The sequence below is a fragment of the Zea mays genome, chromosome 10, assembly GCF_902167145.1.
Source record: "Zea mays cultivar B73 chromosome 10, Zm-B73-REFERENCE-NAM-5.0, whole genome shotgun sequence".
Taxonomy (NCBI): domain Eukaryota; kingdom Viridiplantae; phylum Streptophyta; class Magnoliopsida; order Poales; family Poaceae; genus Zea; species Zea mays.
The window spans coordinates 151083281-151109968 of record NC_050105.1 but is presented as its reverse complement, the minus strand read 5'-3'; the positions used below and the strand labels follow the sequence as shown (position 1 = coordinate 151109968).

The following is a 26688-nucleotide window of genomic DNA, read 5'->3' as shown; positions in this document are numbered from 1 at the left end:
AATAACGCTGTTGGACGGAATCAGGATGCTGACCTTCACAAAACCACCTAATTAGCGGTTAATTAGCTCAGTTTATTTAGGTGATGACTGGTACGATCAACAGGAATGGCGTGAAGCCAGCGAGACAGGAAGAGAGAGACATTGCTTGTCAGCTGTCATCACGCACGGCACAGCACATTATTATTACATGGATGGAGGAAGATAATGAATGAACCCACGAAAAACATCCCATGCTGCTGTGGTGCTACTCTAAATCCTACTAATTTAGTAGCAATCACTTGCTTGATTTGTACTACTACTCCATGATTAAATAAAGCAGTTATAATTACACTTACTACTACTACACCGGACCGGAGGCAGATTAAGAGCATGTTTGGTTTGTGCCTAAATGTGCCACACTTTGCCTAAGGTTAGTCGTTCGAATTGAATAACTAATCTTAGGCAGAAAAGTTAGGCAAAGTGTGGCAATTGAGGTAACGAACCAAACATGCCTTAATATTTGGCAATCTCGAAGCAAATCCCTGTAATCAAGGAGACGAATGGGCGGTGTTTCCACCGTTGAGCAGATCAGCGGCGACATTCCTTGCCCCCCTCTGATTTACCAGCATTCAGCAGCCCCCCTCTCTCCTTCCCCAACACTCCAAGCTAGTCCAAGAGGCGAGCAGCAGAGAGGGAAAGCGAATCCCCTCCTCTCCTCCTCCCACTCTTCAATGCTCTCCCCGTCCCCTCCGCCATGGACGCCGCCGCCCTCGCCCTCTCCATCATCCTGCTCGCCGCCGCCGCCGCCACCACTCTCGCCCGCGGGGCCACGCACCCGGCGGACCAGGCGGCGCTGGAGGACCTTCGGAAATCGCTGACGAACCCGGACGCGCTGGGGTGGCCCGACGACGGGGACGCGTGCGCGTGGCCGCACGTCTCCTGCGACCGCACCGGCCGCGTCGACAACCTCGACCTCAAGAACGCCGGCCTGGCGGGGACGCTCCCGCCGTCGCTCCCCTCGCTCGCGGCGCTGCGCGACCTCAGCCTCCAGGGGAACAGCCTCTCTGGCGCGCTCCCGTCCTTCCGGGGCATGGCGTCCCTCCAGCGCGCCTTCCTCAACGACAACGACTTCGACGCCATCCCGCCCGACTTCTTCGACGGCCTCGCCGACCTGCTCGAGATCTCGCTCGCCAACAACCCGCGCCTCAACGCGTCCCAGGGCGGCTGGACGCTCCCGCGGGGCCTCGCCGACTCGTCGCTGCAGCTGCAGGCGCTCTCCCTCGACAACTGCAGCCTCACCGGCGGGATCCCGGACTCCCTCGCCCGCCTCACGGGCCTCCAGAACCTCACGCTCTCCTACAACAACCTCTCCGGCCCCGTCCCCGCCGCGCTCAACGGCTCCGCCATCCAGAGGCTGTGGCTCAACAACCAGCAAGGGGACGCCAAGCTCTCCGGCACCCTCGACGTCGTCGCCACCATGACCGGCCTCCAGGAGCTCTGGCTCCACGGCAACGACTTCTCCGGCCCGGTCCCCGACGCCATCGCCAGCTGCAAGGAACTCTACACCGTCAGGCTCAACAACAACCAGCTCCTCGGCCTCCTGCCGCCCGGCCTCGCCGCGCTCCCCGCGCTCCGGGAGCTCAAGCTCGACAACAACAACCTACTGGGCCCCGTCCCGGCGCTCAAGGCCCCCACTTTCACCTTCTCCGGGAACGAGTTCTGCGCCGCCAAACCCGGGGAAGCCTGCGCCCCGGAGGTCATGGCGCTGCTGCACTTCCTCGCCGAGGTGCAGTACCCGAACAGGCTGGTCGGGACCTGGTCCGGGAACGACCCCTGCGCGGGCTGGCTCGGCGTCACCTGCGTCCAGGGCAAGGTCACTATGCTCAACCTGCCGGGGTACGGCCTCAACGGCACCGTCAGCCAGAGCCTCGCCAACGTCACCACGCTCTCCGAAGTGAACCTCGCCGGGAACAACCTCACCGGCCGAGTGCCGGACAGCCTCACCAGGCTGGCCTCGCTCCAGAAGCTGGACCTGTCCATGAACGACCTGTATGGCCCGCTGCCCGCATTCAGTCCCACCGTGGATGTGAACGTCACCGGCAATCTCAGCTTCAACACAACGGATACGCAGCCAACGGATGCGCAGCCAAACGGCGAGTCCCCGCGGCCTCGTCCTACGCCTGGCGCATCTGCTGGTGCTGGGGGTAATACTAGTGCAGGGGGGATCCCTGGGAGTGGGAAGAAGGCCTCATCAGCTGTGTTGCTGGGCACAACCATTCCAGTCGCGGTGAGCGTGGTCGCACTGGTCTCCGTGGGCGCCGTGTTCTTGTGCAAGAGAAGAGCGTCGGTGCCGCCGCAGGCAGCCTCCGTGGTGGTGCATCCCCGTAATAGCTCTGATCCGGACAACCTGGCCAAGATCGTGGTGGCCACCAACGACGACGGCAGCAGCAGCGGCACGTCCCATAGCGGGAGCAGCAGCGGCCAGGCTGGCGACGTGCACGTGGTGGAGGCCGGAAGTTTCGTGATCGCGGTGCAGGTCCTCCGTGGCGCCACCAGGAACTTCGCCCAGGACAATGTGCTTGGCCGTGGGGGATTTGGGGTGGTCTACAGAGGGGAGCTGCACGACGGCACCATGATCGCGGTGAAGAGGATGGAGGCCGTGGCGGTGAGCAACAAGGCCTTGGACGAGTTCCAGGCCGAGATCGCCGTCCTGACCAAGGTCCGGCACCGCAACCTGGTGTCGATACTGGGATACGCGATCGAAGGGAACGAGAGGCTGCTGGTGTACGAGTACATGCCCAACGGGGCTCTGAGCAAGCACCTGTTCCACTGGAAACAGTTGCAGCTGGAGCCTCTCTCGTGGAAGAAGCGTCTCAACATCGCCCTGGATGTTGCCCGTGGGATGGAGTACCTGCACAACCTGGGGCACCACCGCTTCATACATAGGGATCTCAAGTCAGCGAACATTCTCCTCGGCGACGACTTCCGGGCCAAGGTGGCGGACTTCGGGCTCATGAAAGATGCGCCGGATGGGAACTACTCTGTGGCGACCAGACTTGCCGGGACGTTCGGGTACTTGGCTCCTGAGTATGCAGGTAAAAAAATTGATTTCTAGAAAATTTTGTTTTGTTTTTTGGGTAGGTTTGATCATGTTGCTGCTGCAGTTACCGGGAAGATCTCGACGAAAGCAGACGTGTTCAGCTTCGGTGTAGTGCTGCTGGAGCTGATAACAGGGACGACGGCCATCGACGACAGCCGCGTGGGCGAGGGCGAGGAGACCCGGCACCTGGCGTACTGGTTCAGCCAGATACGGAAGGACGCGGAGCAGCTGCGCGCGGCGATCGACCCGGCCCTGGACGTGGGCGACGGCGAGACAATGGAGAGCATCGGCGTGATCGCGGAGCTGGCGGGGCACTGCACGGCCCGGGAGCCGTCGCAGCGGCCGGACATGGGGCACGCGGTGAACGTGCTGGTGCCCATGGTGGAGAAGTGGAGGCCCGTGAAGGACGAGGCCGAGGACTACCTGGGCATCGACCTGCACCTGCCGCTGCTGCAGATGGTGAAGAGCTGGCAGGACGCGGAGGCCGGCGGCCTGACGGACGGCGGCGGGAGCGTCATGAGCCTGGACGACAGCAAGGGCAGCATCCCCGCCCGCCCCGCCGGCTTCGCCGAGTCCTTCACCTCGGCCGATGGCCGGTGATCGGATGCATGCAATGCATGCATCCATGTGTCTCTCAAATGTCTCTCGTCTCCCGGTCCCTCCCTTGCCTGTTTTCGCACATTCGTTGCTGTAGGTACAAAAGAAAGCAGTACATGGGATCGTCGTCCATGTGCACAACCTTGTGCTTCTTCTTCTTCTCCTGCTCTGCTTTGCCTGTGCTTCTTCCTCTCCTGCTCTGCTCTGCTCTGCTTTGTAGATACATGATTTTTTTTTTGCATTGGTGGTAGGCATCTCTTTTGCTTCTTTTTTCTGTGTAATTCCAGTCAGTGTTGAGACTCGAGTCTCTGGCTTTTTCCGTCGAACAGAATCTGGTCGCTGGTCGGTCAAGACATAATGCTTCCTCCATACCTGATGAAGCATGCATGCAAATGGATGGAGGTGGTAGCAGCAGCAGGAGTACTGCACGCACAATGAATGGACCGTCTAGTCTAGTCCGGTCCAGCAATGATCAATGAGTGTCATTTTTCTTTTTTGCTGAGGGGACACATCATCGTCATCAACCTACATTACATGATGTAGAATCAGATGGGCCAGCTGGCATGCAATGCATTAACTTGGTGGCCGATGGATGGAGTGAAGGAAAAGCAACGTGCGTGCTTCACTGCAGAGAATATTTAGCAGCGTCCAGCATTGCGAGGGAAGAGGGTGTGAGTGAAGCAGCGCTAGCTACCTGCAGCAGTACTGACAAGTCTTTCCGTGCACTGGTACTATCTGTTTTTGCCAAGATAAAGACTGGCACGTATACTTGGAGATCTGCTGCCCAAGCCCACGGTTACTGGGAGGGACATCACGAGTGGTCCTCTGTCCGCGGGGCTGGTCCCAGTGGCAGTGACGGGGGTCACCAAGAAAAGGCCTCGGTCGCCTCTTCTCCTGGAAGGAAACATGTAATTCCATGTGAGGAGACGAGAGGAGAGCACAGCTAAGGTAGACGAGACGAGAGAACTCTCTTTCTCTCTCTACCACCGCCAACCTTTCTCGGCAGGCATTCAAGGACGGCAAATGCTGCTATCCACATTCGTGTCGCGAGCAGCAGCAGCAGCACCACCATCACCGCCACATTTGATCTGGATTCTGCAGCGGAAGATAAGCACATCAACTTAAAAAAAAAAAAAAAAAAAAAGCAAAATGCATGTGTGAATCTCCTGTTCCTCCAAGAACCATAAAGCCAAAGCTGCCAAATAAATCTCCAGTTCCTCCAAAAGCCAAAGCCGACAATATCATGACGCAGTAGTACAGAGTGTAACCAACAATTTGTTTTCCTCTGTGCTCCCCACAACAAATGCCAGCCAGCCAGCCAGACACTGGTATCTGCCGTAGCCAGTGCTATAAACCTGAGGTTGCTGTACAGCAGTCTCTCTAGAGTTATGGTACTGCTTCAACCTAAAGCATTCAGTCATTGGCAGACAAGATACACTGGCCACCATGTTCCAGATTGGCTGAAACTAAAGGCACAAGCCCAATCATGCGACGGGGGAAGCTGTAGCGGTCATTACAGTAAACTGTTTCCACCACTTATTGTATACTTATGTGACTAAGTAGAGGGCGAGGATCCAATGCTGGCATATATAATTCACTGAAACAGGCCACACACTATCAAATTGTAGCACACCTCCATGGCTCCAATGCGTCGTGTCAAATTATTGGGGGTCCAGATACAGCAGGGTAGTTTCCAAATAAAAAAAAAATATAATGTATGCAAATTGGTCGAATCTTCTATGATGAAGCGGCGGGATCTGACTGTAGGTAGGGGGCAAAGTGTTTCAATGCTTCCTCATATACAGGTTTCTTGAAATCAACTGCCTGTTCACTCAAATGGAAATATATTAGATATTTTCAAACGGATCAGGTAAAAAAAAGGGGTGCGGGGAGGAAAATGGTCCACCTTTTCAATAACTTCCTGGGGAGTCATCCATGTCCATTCACCAAACTCTGGCTTCTCAGATCCATCACCATTAAGGTTAATCTCATCATCATTTCCAGTAAGCCTAAATAAAAACCTGTGAATGTCGCCACATTTCAACAAAGTCACATACCAGAATTTCTACTATGGGGCAGGCAAGATGTTAAATTACTTTGAAATTGACTGTTCTATTGCCATCATAAGACAAGTATAACATATGAACCAAGTACAGTCTTGACCTGAATGAGGATCTAGTGCAGGCGTGCAGCCCACCTACACTAACTCCAAATATTGAGCCCAAAGGTATATCATTCAGTCACACTATCTCCTAGTCATGAGGCCAATATATTACAACAGCTGTGAGCTGAATAGCTGACAGTGTAAGCGGGTCGTACTAGAGCCATGGACAAGCAGAGTTTGTGAATGATGTCACTCTACTTGTAGGTGGGCTGCACTGCGTCTCAAAAAAAAAAAAGATGGGCCGCACTAGATACATAGAAATCAGAGCCTGTGATGTCCCTACTAAAATCCAACTGAAGCATATTTTTAAGCCCATCTTATATAAGATCAAACAAGATCCAAACGAGACTTTGGAAAAACAGGCCATATCAAGTTACTGACTATCAGCCGAGTGATTTTAACTAATGGTGAACATAATTGGCTAGCATCTACTGCAGGAGTTTTTTGATGGAAACTAGTCGGTTGCCCGTGTCTTACTACGGTTTCTATATTCACAATATTTACAATATCTATCTTTTGTAAAACACAAACAAATATGTATTCCAGTGGTTAGGGTTCGAACCCCAGGTTCTACGTTTATTTTTTGTATTTTTCTGGCGGTGCGCGTGGGAGGGAGACGCGGGAAGATATTCACACTTAAATATAGTAGAGATATGGAACGTACTTTAAAGGTATGAAAAGTTCCTAAAAAACTACCATATATGTAGATTACGCGATGATACGCAAGCATACAGAGCCATCAAAAACCAGATATGGTCTCCGAGGTTCAGAGCACACAGCACTACTATAACACAATAGCAGTTCAGACAGAATTACAACCACTTTATCCGAGAAAAAGGAATAATAAAAAAGTGTTAATCCAACACAAGGACAACATAATGACCTTAAGTCAAATAGAAGGTGGTTTTGAGTTTCAATAGCACAACGGTAGAACACTATGGATGCCATACTTCAAGTAAACATCGAAAAGTATGAACAAAAACTGCTGTTAAGAAGTCAGAATAACTATATTGCATTAAAAATTCATTACAAAATGTCCTACCAAGGGATGCATCAATGGAGTATTGGATCAGCAGAACTATGACCCATGGAACAGGGTGGGTAAGTGGAACCAAGCCTAGCTATTTATCACTCAATTTTATGGAAAATAAGGCTAATCACCCGTTTGTACATAAAACACCTAGTTACTTCACTTGGCACCCAAAGTTGTGAAGCAACTAAAACTTTAGCCCAAGCTCTGCCACCGCTACCCAATTCGTCTAAAAAAAAACATCGACCTTCTGCACTTGTATCTCATGTGATAGCACTTCAATACTTGGGAGTTAGTGTAGGTGGGCTTAACCAGTGTTCCATAAAAGCACTTATAGACCACAAGGGCAGCAGGGTGCAGCCTGGGGTCCAACAAGTGTCATAAATCCAGGCATCCAACTTTTAGAACAGTGGCATGAACTGGCATCCCAGGTAGCATGAGAACTGGCATCTTACATAACTGTGTATTTCTACGGCAAGGAGACTAATAAGTAGCCGTGCGGTGAAGTATTTTGCCTGCTAATTGCTATGCTATGTGCAACCTGGAAGATTTTCACTTGGATTCGTTCATAATATTTAGGATGTTATATTCATATTCACTTGGATTATGCTCGCAGGTTGAAATTCCAATCCGACAAAGGGTCGAAACAAAACGAGATTACTTCATAGAATTCTCAGCTGAAAAATTTAGTCGGACTAACCATTTTTGAGCTTGGCCTTTCCAATCGGTTCCCTACCTGGCATTCAGCTTGGTTCTCACATCCATGGGGAAATCATATGTTAACCAGACAGGAGCCTACATAGATGCATGCATTCACTCAGCTATCATTCACAGAGTGACAAAACTATCTCAAGTCTTAACCACCACCGGCTATGAAGACAAAGGCATAAGAGGTTTGTACATGAGCTGATAATCCACCTCTGTAGGATAGGATAGTTGACACTGGGCAAATTGCAATTAATCACGTGATGGAATCAGGTGGAAAGGCAAACTGACCTCAGCCACGATCTCTGCGGATGTGACACCAGTTTCTTCTCTCAATTCCCTGAAGGCAGCCGCCCTTGGTTCTTCCCCTGCATCTATACCACCCTGTAGGCAGATTGTTAGTGGGTTAGGGATTTCTAGGCCTTAGGCTATGCTTATACTAATTAGCGGGTTGAAAAGTACAGAGGATCTCCCAAGATCACCTGAGGCATCTGCCACGCGCTAGGAATGTCGATCCTAGAAGCCGAGAAAATCTGGAGAAAAGGAGAATCGTATCATTAATCGTCAGAACGAAGCCCGGCAATACAATACCCAGCGCAGGTGCGTGGGGGAGAGGAGCAGGATCGTGCTCGAGGGAGGGGCCGCGCTTGCCTTGGTGAGGGATGGGTCGGCGAGGCAGATGCCGACGTTGGTGCGGTAACCCTGGGGCGGCGCGTCCATGGATGCGACGGCTGCGAACGGCGGCGGCGCTGAGGTCGAGCAGGAGGGGAAGCGCGGCAGCCAGGCGCTGGCGGTTCGGCGGGGGAGGCGGAGCGCGGAGGAGGGCGCGGGGCGGCTGTGGTGGACGAGGACGAGGACGAGGGGCAGGGGCTTTACAGCGAGGTAGAGTGCGGCCGCGGCGGCCACTACCATCTCTGTCAGCAACCCACTGGCGAGCACGGAGAAGAACGATGCGCTGGAAGCTGAAGGCCAGGTGGGCGAACCGGCGGCACCTCGACCCAGGCGAGAGATTTGCTATTACGGAGATCCGCACGTGTGGCTTCGACGTTTTGGAGGCGTAGGCGAGGGATTAGCTGATATGGAAAAGCAGAGAATAGGCCACTCGCTAAAACGAACAAGAACACTCCATTACTTGGTAACCTCTTTGATTAAAACCATGAAACTGACATCGTCTACCTCCGTTACCTGCTGGCAGCCGTCGTTCTTTTCCTGGTTCGATCTATCTCCTAAACCCTAGCCGCCCGTCGCTGTACCTCCGCTTTACCTCTCCTTCTCTTCCTGCGCAACCATAGCTGCCGCATCCCAGACTCCTCACCAAAATCATGGAGATGGATCGAACTTCTCCGGTCGTCGCTGTTGCAGAAGCTGTTGATGCTGCTCATGCTGCGGCTGTTGCAGCTGCGGAGGCCAGATGTGCGGTGTTGGTTGCTGAGAAGGAGGCGCGTGCGGCTGTTGAATCTGCCACTATTGCAGCAGATAAGGTTAACATGGCCGTCTCTGCTGTGAACTATCGAAGATTTGTTGAAGACGACTCCACGCAGCTATCACAGGTGACTGATTTTCTTTCTATCTTATTTTGTTGCATAGGGTACAGGGCTGCATAGGGGTAGTTCTTCACAAGCATGGTAATTTAATCATCCACTGGACTAACAAGTAGTTTAATTTGTATAGGAACATGTTCACTTGAAGTATCATATTAGCATCAAAAACTCACTGCGATATGCCATTCAAGAGATGAGGAGGCAATCTTCACTTTTACAAAACATGAATAGGTTGTGTTGTAGCATCCCAGAAGTTGAAGGGGGTAAGGTTGGAAAGCTTGCAGGCCATTTGAAGGAAGTGTGCAAGAGTCTCGAGAAGACTTCAATTGTGTGTGAAGAAGATCTAGAGAACAAATGTCCTGGTTGGGATCTTGATCATCCCCCTTCTGATTTTGAAGACAACTCTCACCCTTCTGATTGTGAGGACCAAGTGGATGGATATGTGTCAGAAGATCCGGAGCTGTGGGAAATGGTTTTTGAAGACATGAAGTGGGAGGAGAACAAAGTGCATGTCTCTTTGTTCGAGCATTGTCGTATTATGGGCTACGACTACGACCAGATGTTTGATCGCGAGACGAAATGAATCTTCTGTCGTTCTATCTTTTGTGGTCATGAGATGAACTTGTAACCAGTTTGTGTCATGTGATGGACTTGTAACCAGCTATGTAGACTTTTGTGATGTCAAGACTATGTGATGTGGTTGTGTTTATGTAAGACTCTCTATGTACTGAAGACTATCTATGCAGTTGGTTGTGCTCAGTTAATCTTTCAGTGTGTTCAGTTACTCGTTCGTGATCACAGTTCCCAGATAGTATGTGTGCAGCACCTTGGTCGTGATCACAGTTCTGGTGTGTGTTCTGTGATCACAGTTCTGGTTCACAGGTCTGGTTCAGTTACTTGTTCTGTGATCACAGTTCTGTCTCTGGGAACTGCTTCTGGCCATTTTCACAGTTCTGGTTCACGATTTCTGGCCAGTTTGGGAACGGTTTCTGGCCATTGGTCTGAACATTGAAAATAGAACTGTGATCACGAAACCAAGGTGCTTCTGGCCATTTTCACCAGCGGCTGTTTTCACAGTTCTGGTTTCTGGCCATTTTCTTCACAGAGTAACCAGTGAGCAGAGAACATGTTTTGGCAGTCTCCAGAAAACAGCTGTGAACGACCAAGGTTTCTTCATGTTTACTGTTTTCACAGCTGTTTTGGCAGATTGTTCCCAGAAAACAGATTGTTCCCAGAAAACAGATTGTTCACCAAGGTTTACTGTTTTCACAGTTGTTTCTTCATGTCTACATGTTTTACAGAACGGCTCCAGAAAACAGAACTTTCTTCATGTTTACATGTTTTCACAGCTGTTTTGGCAGTCTCCAGAAAACAGAAAACAGAACTTTTACTAGAACTTTTAATAGAAAACAGAAAACATATTGTTCACAAACGGATACAAACAGATTTCACAAACGGATACAAACAGAAAACAGATTGTTCACAAACGGATAGAAACAGATTTCACAAGCCACTTCACGCTTCACGCTTCTGGGTGGAGAACAGAAAACAGATTGTTTCACAGATTTCACAAGCCACTTCTAGCTACTCCCTTTGCACATCACGCTTCATTTTCTTCCTCGGAGTAATTTTCTTCACAAGCCACTTCAAACTTCTGGGTGGATAACTAGGAGGGGTTTCAACACGCACAAGTTCTGCTTGGCCACCAGTTTCAACACGGACTAGATCTGCATCAGCATTGCTGTCTTCATGGCCACCGGTTTGAACAAGCACTAGATCTGCATCAGCATTGCTGTCTGCTTGGCCACCGGTTTGAACAAGCACTAGTTCATCGCCACCAGTTTCTACATCTTTATTTGAAGTACTAGGTTGTGATGTAGAAGTCCGCAACTCTTTCGGGATCTAATTTTTCGTAGTATTCTTCCTTGGTTTCCTCTTCCTACAAAGTAAAACATTGGTCAATTAAACAGTAAAACATTGGTCAATTAAACATTGGTCAATTAATAAATGGAGTCTTAACCTCTTCTTTGTTCCATTCAAAGGGCATTTATAACTGGTCTTCCGATGACCTAGTTGACCACAGCTTGGACAAGTGTACTGTCTTTTTATCTTAGTTGTTCCTTGAGCATTCTGTGTGACCTTTCTTTTTGTCCCACTGCCACCCTCTAGACAACTCTTCATTCTGTTTTTCCTTTGTCGTCCAACCGTTCTTTTAGCCATTGGTGCACATACCTCCTTTGAAAAATCCACCTTCGGCCAAAAAGAACGGTCACCAATAGGTTGAATCCTACCCATGTAAGCTTTTCTAAACTTGTCTACAGAATAATACTCATCAACAAAGTTCTCCATAGCAACATTTCTTACATCCTGGGCAATAATCACTGTCAATCCATGTTGACAAGGTTTTCCTGTGTGCTGCCACTCTTCACAAGAACATTGTCTCGACTCTGCCTTCACCACATGTTTTGTCAAACAATTATTACTATCCCTCACCTCTGCCAAGTAATTGTCACTTTTTACAATTGTCAAATGGCCCAATCCTCTAGTCTGAGCTTTCAGTGTAGCCATAACGGATGGCAAGATCAATCCCTGCAGTCTTTCCCCTATCTTTCTCCTTCGATGAAACAACTCCATGGTCATCTCTCGAATCTTATCAGCTAAGTCACAAATAGGTAGGTCCTTGTGATCCTTCACCCAGTTGTTAAAGACCTCAGCCATGTTATTTGTTATGTAATCACATTTAATAGATGGGTCGAAACCACTCCTGTACCAAAGAAAATTGTGATGTTGATCCAAATATTCAGCTATCTTAGGAATACTTCTTACTTGGCTGACATGGTGCTCAAACACTTCCCTCCTATATGCCCTTGCAGCTGGATACATGTGTTCGGAACCTGAGTAGCTTTTGACATAGTTGTTCATGAGATGTCGGAAGCACTCTCTCTTCTCAGCATAAGGGAAACAATGTGTCACTGCATGCATTAAGCCTTTTTGAGCGTCCGAACAAATAGCTAGTACTCCATGTTCTCCAACAGCCTTCTTTAATTGGGACATGAACCAAATCCAACTTTCAACTGTCTCAGTTTGGAAAAACCCAAATGCTATAGGAAACATCCAATTATGGCCATCCACACCGGTTGCTGAAGCAAGCTGGCCATTCCATCTACCGTTCAGTGCGGTCGAGTCGACACTTATGTATGGTCTACAACCATCCCTAAACCCTGAGATGCAAGGTCCTAAGGCACAAAAGAAACGGTTGAAATAGTACTTCCCATCCTCTAACACCACATCGATCTCTATAATGCTGTCAGGCTCCTTAGCAAGGACTGCCTCCCGCCAAGAGAATAAGAGCTTGAAACTCTCCTCCCAAGTGCCAAACAACTCTTGTAATGCCTTCTCCTTGCCCTTCCAAACTGTGTCGTACCCAATAGTGACATTGTGAATTCCTTCAAGTGTATCTTTCAATTCCTTGGCACCCATCTGGGGTTTCTTCATAAGAAGTGGTAAAGCGTGAAAAGCTACCCATCCACAACTTGGTGTAGTCGTCTTCCTCCTTCCACTAGATGTGCAAGTATGCGTATCACGCAATACAGCAACCTGAAAAAATAGTCGAATCACAACTATGCACACAAACATACCATAAATTCACAACATAGCTGTGGTACAAATGTATGATTTAACATACCACAATGGTCGGTAAACCTTTCTTTTCTTCCCGTGCATAAATCCTCCAATGGCAATCATCACCTTTACAATATCCGACGTATCTGGTAGTAGAAGTTACCTCTATCCCTAGCTCGAACTCATGTTTTATGGCATATTGCCTCATAGCAATTCGAAATTCTTTCATGTTGGGAAACAAACTACCAGGTTGCATTGACGGATTCATTTTATCATACACAACCCTCTTCTCATTTGGTAGGAAGTCCTCCATTGGTTGGTCTATACTATTGTCTCCAAAATTAATAGGCTCCGATTGATCCAAATTACTAGTACCACCTAAAACGGATTCATCTCTTTGATTTTCCTTTGCCTTGACCTCTTCATTGAGACCTAGTTCAGAATACATTTGCATCTCACTTGGAACATCACGTCTCCCTTCCTCATTCAAAAAATCGCTTAGTACAAAAAATTCCCAATCGTTGTCCTGCATGACCAACTGAATTCACATACCTTGCTAACCTCACTATAGTTTACAATATTGCAGGGAGACATACCTTATTAGCAGTCTGACCACGTAAGGGACTTGAACTATGCGGTGAAGACAATGTGGGACCTGACAGTAATTCAACACATTATTTACAAAACCAATGGTTATATGTACAATAACCATAGCACAGTCGACCAATATTAACTACCTTGGGGGGAGAAATGCCAGTGTCTGCGTCGTTGAACAGCTCCAAATCATCCATCAGAAACTAACGGACCAGGAACACACGACGAGTTGGATCTGGTTGGGGGAGAGAAGTTCAACGAATGGGGCAGCGAAGTTCAACGAATCGGGGTGGAACACAGCGGGGTGGGCGGCGCACTTCAATCCGGTCCTAGAAGGAGAACAGCGAGAAGGGAGAGGCGGAGTCCCAGCGGAGTGGGGGGTGGAGAAACTCAAGGGCGAGGCGGGAGAGGCGGAGTCCCAGCGCCGTGCGTGCTCTCTGGTAATGGCGTTTGAGAGAAGGAGACGAGAGCTCTCTGGTGCGTTTGAGAGAAGGAGAAGAGCAAGAAGGGAGAAGACTGGAAAGCAGCAGAGCACTCACGGCGCTGGGACGGCGGCTGTCTAAACGGCTCTAATCTCCGTTCAAAACTGGTAATGGCGTGGTCATGTCCATTTTGAAGTGAGGGTTGTCCCCTTGTTTTCCATAATAGAGAATCCCTCGCCTACGCCTCCAAAACGTCGAAGCCGCATCTAAGGACATCCATAATAGCAAATTTCTCCGACCCAGGCGTAGCCAACGTACGACCCGGCCTACTGGCCCACAATGGCTTGTGTAAGCCCACTGTAATGGTAGCCCAGACATCCACGTACGAGCTTGCGAGTTAACAATCTCGCTCTCGCTCCCGCTCCGGTCCTTCCCTTTCCTGGACGATTCCATTCCATTCCGTTCCGTGGGTAATGGATGACAAGTGGGCCCGTTATTGACATATGGCATTGGCAGGCCTTTGTTTCTCAGTCCTATAAGGCCGAGAACAGGCAGAGCACCGGGATCTAGGGTTTCGCACCCAACACCCGGAGTGAGCGGCGGCGAGGGATCGGATCGTCGGCGGCGATGGAGGACGAGGTGCAGAGGGCAGCGGTGAGCAGTTGGAACGAGCTTGACTATGAGGCGGAAGCGCGTTTGGTGGCGGAGGCGAGGGCGTCGTGGGATAGGAAGGCAAGGGGGGAGGAGGAGGATGAAGAAGAACATGATCCTGAGATGACCTTGGACTACTACGCCTACCAGGCTAAAAAGTTTCGCAACACCTGGAACATCCTCTATTTCGGCCACTTCGGTCGCTTCGAGGACACCAGTGAGTCCAATTAATTATTGCTTACGAATTTTCGTCATCGTCCTACCGCTAACCAATACTCGATCGGCTGCTATTCCCTCGCACCTACAGCCTAGGCATTGCTGTATTGAAGATAATGATGGTTTTGCTATTGCTCTCTGATATTATATGTTTGATATAAACTGGGGATCCTAGATGCCTAGGCTTACCTAGAAAGATGGATGATTGATTCTAGGTTTGTATCTGAACAAGGAGCTTTTGAGGGCTCTCTTTAGCTTGCAAGGTTTGCCTTGCGCAGCCATGCACTAAGCAAAGATCCTGTATATTCTCTAGGATCACAACTTGTCCTATAAACAAGGGAATGATGTCATTTTTGTTGTTGCTGTTGGTGTTATTCCTGGTATTAACTTAGTTCCCACAAACTCTTTGCAGCAAGGATCCCTCCTATGCGCTTTACAGAGAAGCCGCCTGACTCCCCGGCGTACCCGCGCACTACACTGCAGGTCTTTTCGATCAAAGTTGCAGGGATAGAGGGGGGTTTACAGTGGCCACTCCATGTGTTTGGGAAGGTTGCCCTACGCGACGCAGTTGATCACAATCGCAATATGGTCTTCGATCGCACTAGAGACAACTGCCAAATCCTTACAAAAGAGGTTTGTGTTATTTCTTACTTTTCGTTCACGTACTTGTTCGCGTCTTGCTGTGCTGCCTAAAGTAGCAATTATAATTTTCCACCAACTACTATGCTTTCCCCACGCGTCATTGCTATGACGGCATGCTTTCATTACAAAGCATTCTTAGTTCTTCGCATAGGCCCTATCTATGTAAGTATAATTTCATCAGTGAACAACTTTTATTAAGTTGCAGAGAAAACATGTCATTACATGTTGTTTTGTTTTATTAAAACTCCTCTTTTAGAAATGACCATGGTTCCCCTGTGTGGAACTGCCATATCTATACATGCATCGGTGGCTCGGTGCCTTTAGGCTGTCTCTAGCAGCTTACCCATCGTATCTCTTATCCCATCTCCTATTTCAAACTCCACTCTTAGACTGTCTCCAGCAGATCGCACATATGGTAAGCGATGTGACGTGAGAAATTGGATAGGTATAAGATTCAGTCATGCCTGTAGGTATGATCTTAAGAGACTACATGCATGTTCACAAGGAAATTAGCTTCTTGAAGTCACTCTGACTTATTACCAATTCAAATTGGACGCTCTTATTTTACTCAATGAATTACTGATATGATACATTCAATTTTAGTTGCCACTCCCATAATTTAGGTAGTTGATGATGCACAATGACAGCTAGGAAAGTTTTCCAGCAAATTTGATCAGGGCTTTGACTCAGCCCTTACAGACTCCAAGCCGCTTACATGCGCCCCCACACTGCGTAGGCCTCTTGAGTCTATTTCGCCTCAGTCTGTTGTAAACTAGCGAGATGTGTGTTGGCTTGTCTTTTTTTTTGAACGTCGCAGGAGAGCTGCGAGTCATTTCATTAAGGAGAGAAAAAACAAGAGTACGACGCAACTGGAAAAATAGCGTCGTGTACAAGGCGGTTAGGAACTAACGCGCCACAGCGACACACACACACGACCACATCACTCATACACGACCACAGCCACCCGAGACCTGGGCTAATCCCCTGAGATGAGTCGGCAGGTGAGCAGTTCTCTGAGGCGAGAGGCACCTGCCGCACTCCAAAGAGCACATTCAGTGGCCACGATTTGCAGGACAGTTCGAACACATGGCCTTTTTCCTTCGAGCACGCAGGCATCTCGATGCTTCCAAATTTCCCAGGCGACCAGAATGATGAGGGAATTAACACTTTTTTTCATCTCTTTCGGGACTGCTTTAGTAGCTGTACACCACCAGCCCACAAAACGGCGACAACCAGGCTGAGGTGCAAGGGCATTCAGCCCCAAGCTATTGAGGGTAGATGTCCAAACCTCACGCGCGAGAACACAACCAATCAGGACATGTTGGATAGTCTCCTCAGCTTGGTCACAAAGGGGGCAGGCAGATGGATGAGGCAGCCCCCTTTTGGCAAGCCTATCAGCCGTCCAACACCGGTTCTTGATAGCCAACCAAACAATGAACTTGCATTTTAAAGGTGCCCAAGACTTCCAAATACGCCTCCAGGGGCCAAACTTAATTGTCCCCGTGAAAAAGGCCTCGTAAGCTGATTTACTGGTGTAGTCCCCATGATTTGTTAGCCGCCATACGTGCTGATCTGGAACTTCCTGTTGGAGCGCCAAGTTATCAAAGAGGTTCCAGAGCTGTAAATACTCCACAAGCACCTGTACTGATAGGGCGCCTCTTATATCAGAAATCCAACTATGGTTCTGCAACCCTTGCGCCATTGTCCTATGTCTCTTAGCCCTGTTGGGGATCAACTGAAACAAACTGGGGGCCCAGTACGAAACTGATTTTCCTTGCAGCCATCGATCTGTCCAGAATTTAGTTGATTCACCATTGCCCACCACAGTAACAACAGCAACGTCAAACAGGGCTTGCGCAAGAGGAGGTACTTCGAGGGGGAGGCCAGCCCAAGGGCGGGAGGCATCCGTCTTCTGCAGCCACAACCAACGAATACGCAAGGCCCAACCGAACAGCTCCAAGTTAAGTATACCTAGACCTCCAAACTGCAGAGGACGTTGAACACAATCCCAGGAAACAAGACAGCTGCCCCCATTTGCATTTTCCTGCCCTTTCCACAGGAAACCCCTTCTTCTTTTATCAATAGCTTTGAGCACCTATGATGCGCGGATACTTCACAAAACTCACGTACCGGTGTCGGATACCGTATCAGATACGGATACTTCCCGGATACTTCCGGATACGTATCGGAGACGTATCGGATATTTTTGTAGATTTAAATAAATAAAAAAGCCGGATACTCCTGGGACACCTTCCCGATACCTGTGCGATACGTTCCAACCCTAGGCTTCATATACGCACGTACTCCTGTATCGCATAGCCGCTGCCCCGAAGCCACCTCTTTGTGCCTCCACTTGCGTGCCGCTAGCCACAGCCGCTCGTCGATCTGAGCTGCCGCCGCCGCCGTCGTTCGCCGATTGGAGCCACCGCCGTCACCCAGTCAGTGGCCGATTGGAGCCGCCTCCGCGAGGCCTGTGGTCGTCAGCCCGTCAGCCGCCGATTGGAGCCGCCGCTGCGAGGTCTGTAGCCGCTTTCTTCCCTTCTTGCTTCTCAATCTCCTCCTTTCTCCTCAATCTGCTCACTGCTACTTGTCTGGTCTTGTTAGATTCAGGGCAGCGGCTCTGGGTGAAGGCCGCTGCCTGCTACTTTTGCTAGATTCGGGGCAGCGGCTCTGGATGAAATCTAGTTTTGCTAGGTTTGATGGCTTGATGGCCTAAACTTTATCTAGTTTTGTTAGATTCTGGTCTTGTTAGATTCGGGGCAGCGGCTCTGGATGAAATCTAGTTTTGCTGCACAGCAACAGCCGCTGCCTGCTACTTTTTTGCTGCTCTGGGTGAAGGCTGTAGGCTGCAGCAGCAGTGATACCGTTGCTGCAAGTATCACAGCCGATGGAAGCAGTTTTCTTTATTTATTATGTGATATTGTGGTCTATTAGTGTTAGAACTTGAAGACTGAACACTGAAGTTTCTAGGTTTGATGGCCTAAACTTTATCTATGTACTATTTGTGAAATTGTGTGGTCCACTATTTCAGCATTTAATTTTATTTATAATATTTACGTATCGCCGTATCGGTGTTTTTTGAGAAATGGCGTATCGGGGTATCGGCGTATCGCGTATCCGTATCGCCGTATCAGGGCAACACAGTTGAGCACCCATTTAGGGAGGTCCAACCGTCCAAGGCTAGCATAGAGTACACAGGGATGGAAGACTACCACTCTCACCATCACAAGGCGACCAGCACGGCTCATGAGCGATGCCTTCCAGCCTGGCAGTTTGTTGGATACTTTATCAACAAGGGGCTGCAGCGCTGCATTTGTCAGTTTCCGAATTGACAGAGGAAGTCCTAGGTAATTGCATGGAAACTCCTTTAACTCACAAGGCAACAGCTCAGAGATAACAGCCAAATCATCGTCTCCACACTGGATAGGTGTGACTGAACTTTTGGTAATGTTGGTCTTGAGGCCTGTAGAATGCCCAAAAATATCAAGGAGCCGAGTGACCATAAGGAGGTCAGATCTTAGTGGCCGGAGGAATATGACAACATCATCCGCATAAAAAGAAATACGATGTTTAGCCTGCTGATGAGCAATGGGCTGTAAGAGATGCTCCTGAGTTGCAAAATGAACAATAGAATTTAGAACTTCCATGACCAGTATAAATAGCATGGGTGACAGAGGGTCCCCTTGACGAAGGCCTCGACGGTGAGAGATGCAGTCCCCAGGTTCACCATTGATTAGAATTCTGGTAGAGGATGTGGACAGCAGCAAACTGATCAGATTACACCACTTGCGACCAAAACCAAGATGTTGCAGAAGCTCCAACAAGAAAGCCCAGGACACAGAATCAAAGGCCTTGGAAATATCCAGTTTTAAGAGCACATGAGGCTCCTTATGATGTAACGTCCTTGCAAGCTGCTGCACCATCAAAAAATTATCCAGGATGCTCCTCCCTTTGACAAAAGCACTTTGATTGATGGTGACAAGCTTGGGCAGATGAGGAGCCAGACGGTTAGCAAGGAGTTTAGCCACCAGTTTAGCAAAACTGTGAATTAGACTAATAGGCCTGAAATCCTTGACATGTAGGGCTTCAGTCTTTTTAGGCACAAGAGTGATGAAAGCGGAGTTGATAAGCCTGAAATTGAAAACATGGCCCCTCTGCACAGCGAGGAGCGCAGCCAAGACGTCATCCTTGATTGAATTCCAACAGACCTTATAGAATCGGCCCGTGAAACCGTCAGGCCCTGGAGCTTTGTCCAATGGAATCTCTCTGATAGTAGCCCAGACCTCTTCCTCAGTAAATGGCACCTCAAGCTCAGAGAGGTCATGCTGCTGCACGCCTAAGGAAAGAAAATCCAGAGTGAAGTCTCTTTGCTCAGCCGAACCGATCAAAGCATCATAAAAATCGAGGGCTGCTCGAAGTTTGTCTTCCGGAGATGTGACAACCCGATCATTAACAATAAACTTGGCAATGATTTTTTTTTCTTGCGGTAATGTGCCTGTTGGTGAAAAAAGGAGGTATTGTCATCGCCCTCCCGGAGGTAAAGAATACGGGAACGTAATCTTGCAACCGTGTGCTCAAGAGAGGCCAGATCGAGGGAATGCATCTTTAATTTTTTTTTCTAAAACGCTCCTCATCAGCTGAGAGGGCACGGCTATCTCTTGCAATTTCCAAGCGATGTAAGATTTCATTAGCCATTTCAAGCTGCAGCCTAATGTTGCCGACTTTGTGTTGACTCCATTTTTGTAAGCCTTTACTAAGGCGCTGAAGTTTCAGAAATATGCGCTCCACCGGGTAGCTAGAAGCAACTGGAGCATTCCAATTTTGTGAGACAGCATCCATGAAACCAGGAAGTTTGGGCCAGAAACTTTCGAAATGGAAACGTCGTTTGCCCTGAGTGACAATATTCAGACCCAGGACCAGAGGGCAATGATCAGATACTCCAGAAGCTGCACTCTGGAGGAGAGAATCAGGAAAAATATCATCCCAGTCAGCACAGCAAAAGGCTCTATCAAGCCGCACAAGGGTGGGGGACGACCTCTCATTTGACCAGGTAAATTTGCGACCGTGCAAATGAAGTTCCTTGACATTGCTATCATCCAGAAACCTCTGAAATCTTCCCATCAATACTCTATTCAGATTGGCATTATTTTTGTCTGCAGCTTGGTAGATCATGTTGAAGTCGCCTGCCAGCAACCAAGGGCCAACACAGAGAGCTCTGACCTCTCTTAGCTCCTGCAAGAATTGTAGCTTCAGATCATCCTCTTGGGGGCCATAGACACCAGTGAACCACCAATTCCTACCCTCTTGCTCACAAACTGGACAGAAACCGAAAATCTGTCCACACGGGAAGAGATTGCATGACAGCAGGCCCCTTTCCAAGCAATGAACACGCCACCTCGAGTACCATCAGCGGGGAGAGCCACGAACTTGTCAAAAGCAGACCCAAGAGCAGAGAGGAGGAGCTGTGACGACACGCTTGCAATCTTGGTTTCTTGAAGACACACGATGTCAGCGCTGGAGGAAAGGACAGTGTTGCGTACAGAGTTTCGCCTGGCCGTCAGATTGAGGCCCCCCGGGTGTTCCAGACTAGGATGGATGACAGATTCATGAGGAACACGAGGCACGACCAAAAGGACAAAGGTTCCTCAGAAACCGATCAGCAGCTCCCTCTCCAGGACGTCCTCATCATGATCTGTCTGCCAACCGAAAATAGCAGCAAGAGCAGCAAGCTCCACATCAGACAGAGGCGTCTCGAATAATTACTATATACAATGTCGTGCAACAAAACGTTCACCCGTAACGCCACGTCGCCTTCTTAATATCAGCCATCTGATATGCATCACACGGTTGTTCCTACTCTTCCGCTTATCTCTGCTAGGCTGCCCTCGCTCCTTTTGGAAGCGGCTTCGTCGCTTTTTCACCGACGACGCCATCCTTTTTCGCCGCCGGCAACATCTGTGAGACTGTGACCGCGTAAGGTTCCTGCTTCACTTCGCGTCGCTTGCGATTTCTCTCTCTTCTTCTACTTTCCAGCCTCTCTGGCGATGCACCACAGAGGACACAGCACGCATGCGACGAGCTCCAAGCAGCTTGCATTATTTGGAGCTTTGTCTGCAAGACGGGAGCCTTCGGCTGCCTTACTCCTCTTCTTCGCCCTGGGCCCGAGCTAGGCCGGCGTGGCTGCACCGCTCCGTCCTCGACAAGCCCGCGTCACCGAGTGCCTCGTCGGAGACAGCACTGGCACTGTCCTCGTCGCCGCCCGCACGATCAGGAATGTTGCTTGCGGCTCGCTTTGCTCTCCTCTCTCGTCCCGGCGTGGTCGCACCCGCGCAGCGCCTCCAATGGCGACGACGACGAAGACAGCAAGTCTCAGCATGGGGCGAGTCTGAGTGCATAGGCTACGCCCTAGCAAAGTCACTGCTAAGGCCGAACATTGTACACCATGGTGGTTATCTCTCTCCAATTCCATCTACTCAAGAATGTCTCACTCATGGATGATGCACACCACGTGCTCGATGATTTGGCTCTATAACAATTTTTGGTGCTAGCCTCAGATTATTTCTGTTTGAGAGTTATGTAAGGTACTACTAACTCTGCATTTTTTAGTTATGGTTTCGAAACATGTATTTTCAAACCATGACTAATCAAGTATATTCTCCACCATTAATTCCTCTAGGCATGACCTGGAAAACTGCTTAGCTGATGCTGTAACATTTTGATGTCTCTGTTCTCTGCTTTCTGGAGGTGCCATCCCCTCTCTTTGGGGAGGCTTCTGGTTAAACTTGCTTCAGTCACGATGTTACTGTGCTGGATAAAGAAGATGCCAAAGGTGCAATCTCTCACAATGCTGTTGTATTATGATTTGCATTCTTCCCTTGATTTAGTCATATTAAATAATGGTATGAATGGATAGTTTTTTGCTACCAGAGCTAACAGAAATCGTCATCTTCCATTTTCGTATGTTGTGTAGCTGAACTTTGAGGTTGCTAAACCATGCACCCAGAATCGGAGTTTTGTAGTTGAAGCTCCATGTGGTAGGAATGTGCTCACAAAGCAAATCAAATCTCTTTTCCAATAACAGGGCCGTTAGTATCCTTTTCCCTTTTATTTTGACCAGAATCTCCATATCTTTTATCTGCAGAGTTGAGATACTTGCAACTATACACAATAGAATGTTCTTCGAACCTCAAGCTGCAGCTCTTGCTCCAACTATTACTTGCCTACTTTGTTTTTCCTATCAGTAATGCTTGCTGACTCATTGAAACAAACCAGTCTTTCCTTTGTTTGGTTTTACATTTTGAGAGCTTTTCTTAAAAACAACCGGAGGCTGGATTGGTTATGTGCAAAACTATTATAGAGGCCGGAATAAAATTTCTATTTTCTAAGAAAATAGAAATAAACCAAATACGAGTCCGAGTCCGACTATGTGCAATGTACAAGAATATCTTAAAATAAGGGAGATACTATCCTACAGGTGTTTGGTTTTCATTTTTTCATGTTTATTATCTATATGATCATGACTCATATGGCTCAGGTCATGTTATCTATTGTAGCGTCTTCTTGTCTCCCTCGACATTGCCCGTCTGCTTCCTTGCGCCTTGCTTGTGCTGTGGGCTCCCTTGTCTCGCCTCTTTTCCAGCCGTGGCCAATTGTGTCCATTGCTGGGTTTGCCACCACCTTCCCGTGTCAAGGCAAACCCCTCCATTTCGAGCACGTTCCAAACCCAAACTTCACATTGCCTTCTTTTGAGAGCTACGTAAGGTACTACTGTACTACTAATTCTGCATTTTTGAATTATGGTTTTGAAACATGTATTTTTCAGACCATATAGTTGTTCGTAAAGTTATATTGAATACAGACACGCGCAGCGCGTGCACTATACTAGTTTGCAGTAATCATCTTGGGCTTTCTGGTCAATAACCTCCTTGCCACCCAAACTTTTGATTACATGTCGCTGGGCTGCGGTAACAACAGGACCCGGGGAGCACGGCTTTCCACCGGCGACACTTCTGCTGCGCCGCGGGGCAGAGGCAGGCACAGCCACTCTCTTTCTCCTCCTCCTAGGAGAAACGGGGAGAGGCATTGTCTTGAAACTGTTTCAGCCATGTTTACTAGGCCCTGACAAACAAATGTTCCAAATAAGAAATACTTGAATGTGTTCTGATGAAATGTGCTGTTTTTGATTTGTCAATAATGCATCAAGCCAATATTTTCCTGCCATGTTTTCTGATGCCCGCTACATGTTCAGTGTGTTTACTGTACCCTTTTCTTTCTTTTCTTTTGTTTGCATATAATGTTTGCCGACTTCAGTTTACCCAGTGTTGACGGTGCTGCATGCAGGTTCCAAATTTGAAACTGACAGGTCCTAGCCGTGCTGTTCTGCTGGTGGATCCTGTGACTATTGAGGCTGACCTGAAAGTTAAAGGCCGTACTGAATCTGAGGATAAACACTTGAGCTTTCTAGCAGTGCCATTCTTGGTCATGATCCCGCTCGAGTCATGCCTGCGTACAAGAGATTTCACCAGCAAGCTTAGCACGCTGAGGTTTGCTCTCGCAATTGTTGTTCTCTCAGTGGAGGCTACAATTAGTGTGCGAGTTCGTGGTGGGTCATGGCCTGATGGTCTCCGTGCCCAGTTTGCTGCCCACACGGTGAGTATAGGTCGTGAGGAAGTTGTCTTGCTTGATTCTGGGGACGATAAACTGCCTGTTTCTGATGATGGCACTATCAAACTTGGTCGTCGAGTTGCATCTGTTGAAGTGAGTGGGGAGCTGAACGTTTCTGTCAAGGCATGGCAAGGTGGTGAAGTCTTTACGCACAGAGAGAGGGGTTTCAAACCTAAAGAGGCAGGTTGGAGTTATGGCACTCTTGACGTTGGCTTCTGCCAAATGGATGTATCTGTGGCCTGGTCGCTTCTTTCGTCGTACGGTGAAAATGAAGCTTTGTAAGAGTCGGTGTTAGCCGTGGTCGTTGCTTCGATTCTCTAGCATGTAATGATAAGTTCACATTGGGATATGCTTGCTGTTTTGCTGTAATGATAAGTTCACATTGGGATATGCTTGCTGTTTTGCTTTTTATTTATTTTTCTTGATCCTCTAGCATGTAATAGAGTATCCTCCAAGTAGAGTTTTTTTTTCCTTGATCTCCCTGCATAAAGCCCAAGTTGCTCATTGCTTATCCTAATTGTTTTCTTGTTTCTAGTACTGCAAGGCTAAACCTGGAATTATGAGTAACTACTGCACACTGGTTGAGCAAAAAAAAAAAAAATACCAGAGGGAATTCAACACTTTTGCGATTCGCAGGTTCTGTCTGATTGACACCACTAATATTTCAAATTTATGTGATAGTGGCACATAATACTATCATCAAAATCAAATTAACCGTGCTCGATTAAAGGAAGTTCAGCTAAAACAGATCTCTTACATAACAACTTGTTGACCATGCTCTTCTTGCAACTGCTTATGCGTGAGGGAAACATCAAAACCTTGTTGTGGCAAACTAAAAAGCTCTGGAATCTCCTGAGGGCACAAACAAGATAGCTGTATACAATCACATCTTTGTTCTGGCCAATTCGGTAAGCACGATCTACGCTTTGATTGTCTGTACTGTAAATGGAAAATACAAGTATATAAGGATAAAAAACTTGTAGTGTTAAAACATTCATTCAAGAAAGTGATGCGCTTAGGTGTCATTGTTCAGATACCTTGGGTTCCAAGCAGGATCAACTACTATGACGCGTGCTGCCTTGGTAAGTCCAAGTCCACCAACTTGTGTGGTTAGTAAAAATATTGGAGCTCCAGGACCCTCTTGGAAGTCCTGAAGGATGCAAGTATATGTAAGCAACAAAAGCAGGTATGGTCAACTCTATGACATAAAGCTCACAGAGAGAACCTTCACAATCCTTTCGCGCTCAGAAACCTTGGTCGCGCAAAAACTTGTAGCCCTCTAATAATATTGCTTCCTGTTACAACAAGCCAACAACTGAAATGTTGAGCTAATAGGCCCAAAAAATGTAGGTAATCATTTTACAAAAGGAAACATTATTACAACAGATATATTTGTTGACAAAGAAACTCTCAATGAAGATTGCAAGAACATTCTGGTACAAAAAAGTCAAAGCATCACTGATGCTTTGTGCCAGAAGTGGATCACAGGTCAAAAAGGCTATTAATTGGCAAGCTAGTGCTCATGTTATCAGACTAATTGCTGTCAAGTTCTTCCAAAGAAGTGTATATAACCACAACCGAAGGGAAAGAAAGCTCTATATTGATGCAGCAATGATTACCAATGACAGTATTGAAGTTTCAAAGACAACCAGAAGTCCAGAACAGATGTGATGTTACACTTCAGCTTGCACAAATGTGAAAGGAATGAATCCATGTATTTTAGTTTCACTAACATTTACTAAAGGCAACTAGCCATTGTCCAGTTATGAAGCTTATCCATGTGCACTGAGACTCGAGTAACAAAAGGTCAAAAAAAAAAAATTAATGTATGTAAGTGGCAATGTCGCGAACTATCTATGGATCAAACTAGAAGAAAAGTAATCCCAAATTCACAAGAAAGTGTCATGTGCAAATGTGCTAAGGCAGGGTGAAGTACAAAAGAATTAAATAGCAACAACGTACCTGAATAAGGTTCAGCATTTTACGGGTCTGCGAAAAGATTAAGACATGATGCCCCTCCTTAACAAGGTTCCGCTGCAACATCAGATATTACTTATTTGAATTTAACATTAAGGCCAAATACATAGGTAACAACCAAAATGGGCATTCGTCCAATAATACTTACCAGCAAAGACATGATGAATGATAGTTTGCATGAGACATCCTGACCAACTTCCAGTGTGCATTATCACCATAAGCTATATCTGCAAGGTCCATAGCTATTTTTTCTACCATTCCAATGTCCTGATCACGGAAAAGTGCTGCGAACCTCTCAGCAGGCGCCAGTGGCAGATCAGTAACACTGAAAGCATGCACCCAGGTCTCAGCCCCAAGCTTTTCACACAACACTTCCCCTTCAAGCATCTCAAGATCCGGACAGCACATTCCTGAAGGAATGCTTCTCTTCCATTTCTCCATAAAGTTGTTGAGCTTCATCTTTCCAGCGCCAAGTCAAGGACGAGGCCGAGGACTACCTGGGCATCGACCTGCACCTGCCGCTGCTGCAGATGGTGAAGAGCTGGCAGGACGCGGAGGCCGGCGGCCTGACGGACGGCGGCGGGAGCGTCATGAGCCTGGACGACAGCAAGGGCAGCATCCCCGCCCGCCCCGCCGGCTTCGCCGAGTCCTTCACCTCGGCAGACGGCCGGTGATCGGATCAGATGCATCCATCATTCCATCCATGGGATAATAAGCAGCAGTACATGTGTCTCTCTTGTCTCCCGGTCCTCCCCCTTGCCTGTTTTCGCACAGTGTTGGAATTC

The 26688-nt window shown here is 48.2% G+C and overlaps 5 protein-coding genes and 1 long non-coding RNA gene across 6 annotated transcripts; 3 read left to right on the top strand and 3 right to left on the bottom strand.

Annotated features, from left to right (window-relative positions):
* Window positions 1-626: 626 nt before the first annotated feature.
* Window positions 627-3833, top strand: LOC100192365 (putative leucine-rich repeat protein kinase). Its single transcript, NM_001137545.1, has 2 exons — window positions 627-3074; window positions 3144-3833. Exons 1-2 carry the CDS (start codon window positions 734-736, stop codon window positions 3677-3679), a joined length of 2877 nt encoding a protein of 958 aa, NP_001131017.1. The 5' UTR covers window positions 627-733; the 3' UTR covers window positions 3680-3833.
* A 222-nt stretch (window positions 3834-4055) lies between these two features.
* Window positions 4056-5142, bottom strand: LOC109942987 (uncharacterized). Its single transcript, XM_020545643.3, has 3 exons — window positions 4671-5142; window positions 4371-4570; window positions 4056-4201 (listed from the first exon to the last, which is right to left on the bottom strand). The coding sequence occupies exons 1-3, from the start codon at window positions 4791-4793 to the stop codon at window positions 4159-4161; spliced, it is 366 nt and encodes a 121-aa protein (XP_020401232.2). The 5' UTR covers window positions 4794-5142; the 3' UTR covers window positions 4056-4158.
* A 103-nt stretch (window positions 5143-5245) lies between these two features.
* Window positions 5246-8541, bottom strand: LOC100276802 (uncharacterized). Its single transcript, XM_023301230.2, has 6 exons — window positions 8227-8541; window positions 8058-8108; window positions 7867-7959; window positions 7607-7665; window positions 5583-5697; window positions 5246-5500 (listed from the first exon to the last, which is right to left on the bottom strand). Exons 1-6 carry the CDS (start codon window positions 8485-8487, stop codon window positions 5414-5416), a joined length of 666 nt encoding a protein of 221 aa, XP_023156998.1. The 5' UTR covers window positions 8488-8541; the 3' UTR covers window positions 5246-5413.
* Window positions 8542-10427: 1886 nt separating this feature from the next.
* Window positions 10428-13407, bottom strand: LOC103642215 (uncharacterized). The gene is made up of 3 exons (XM_023301229.1): window positions 12802-13407; window positions 11137-12713; window positions 10428-11055 (listed from the first exon to the last, which is right to left on the bottom strand). The coding sequence occupies exons 1-3, from the start codon at window positions 13267-13269 to the stop codon at window positions 11019-11021; spliced, it is 2082 nt and encodes a 693-aa protein (XP_023156997.1). The 5' UTR covers window positions 13270-13407; the 3' UTR covers window positions 10428-11018.
* Window positions 13408-14333: 926 nt separating this feature from the next.
* Window positions 14334-24314, top strand: LOC100286143 (uncharacterized). Its single transcript, NM_001291680.1, has 3 exons — window positions 14334-14621; window positions 15033-15253; window positions 23603-24314. The coding sequence occupies exons 1-3, from the start codon at window positions 14381-14383 to the stop codon at window positions 24206-24208; spliced, it is 1068 nt and encodes a 355-aa protein (NP_001278609.1). The 5' UTR covers window positions 14334-14380; the 3' UTR covers window positions 24209-24314.
* On the top strand, window positions 15260-23577 carry LOC100274686 (uncharacterized). Its single transcript, XR_002265565.1, has 3 exons — window positions 15260-22091; window positions 22233-23023; window positions 23237-23577. It is a non-coding gene; the product is annotated as an uncharacterized lncRNA (long non-coding RNA).
* Window positions 24315-26688: the final 2374 nt, after the last annotated feature.

What these genes read in the sequence shown, in the direction of transcription:
- LOC100192365 (NM_001137545.1), top strand. Translation starts at nt 734, where the DNA reads ATGGACGCCGCCGCCCTCGCCCTCTCCATCATCCTGCTCGCCGCCGCC. An exon ending in CTTGGCTCCTGAGTATGCAG is followed by an intron (nt 3,075 to 3,143) that starts GTAAAAAAATTG and finishes TTGCTGCTGCAG; the next exon opens with TTACCGGGAAGATCTCGACG.
- LOC109942987 (XM_020545643.3), bottom strand. Translation starts at nt 4,793, where the DNA reads ATGTGCTTATCTTCCGCTGCAGAATCCAGATCAAATGTGGCGGTGATG. An exon ending in TTGAATGCCTGCCGAGAAAG is followed by an intron (nt 4,571 to 4,670) that starts GTTGGCGGTGGT and finishes GTTTCCTTCCAG; the next exon opens with GAGAAGAGGCGACCGAGGCC. An exon ending in ACTTGTCAGTACTGCTGCAG is followed by an intron (nt 4,202 to 4,370) that starts GTAGCTAGCGCT and finishes CATGTAATGTAG; the next exon opens with GTTGATGACGATGATGTGTC.
- LOC100276802 (XM_023301230.2), bottom strand. Translation starts at nt 8,487, where the DNA reads ATGGTAGTGGCCGCCGCGGCCGCACTCTACCTCGCTGTAAAGCCCCTG. An exon ending in GCGCGTGGCAGATGCCTCAG is followed by an intron (nt 7,960 to 8,057) that starts GTGATCTTGGGA and finishes ATCTGCCTACAG; the next exon opens with GGTGGTATAGATGCAGGGGA. An exon ending in CCCAGGAAGTTATTGAAAAG is followed by an intron (nt 5,501 to 5,582) that starts GTGGACCATTTT and finishes TTGAGTGAACAG; the next exon opens with GCAGTTGATTTCAAGAAACC.
- LOC103642215 (XM_023301229.1), bottom strand. Translation starts at nt 13,269, where the DNA reads ATGCAGGACAACGATTGGGAATTTTTTGTACTAAGCGATTTTTTGAAT. An exon ending in AAGGTTTACCGACCATTGTG is followed by an intron (nt 12,714 to 12,801) that starts GTATGTTAAATC and finishes CTATTTTTTCAG; the next exon opens with GTTGCTGTATTGCGTGATAC. An exon ending in TTGAATGGAACAAAGAAGAG is followed by an intron (nt 11,056 to 11,136) that starts GTTAAGACTCCA and finishes TTTACTTTGTAG; the next exon opens with GAAGAGGAAACCAAGGAAGA.
- LOC100286143 (NM_001291680.1), top strand. Translation starts at nt 14,381, where the DNA reads ATGGAGGACGAGGTGCAGAGGGCAGCGGTGAGCAGTTGGAACGAGCTT. An exon ending in CGGTCGCTTCGAGGACACCA is followed by an intron (nt 14,622 to 15,032) that starts GTGAGTCCAATT and finishes AACTCTTTGCAG; the next exon opens with CAAGGATCCCTCCTATGCGC. An exon ending in GCCAAATCCTTACAAAAGAG is followed by an intron (nt 15,254 to 23,602) that starts GTTTGTGTTATT and finishes TGCTGCATGCAG; the next exon opens with GTTCCAAATTTGAAACTGAC.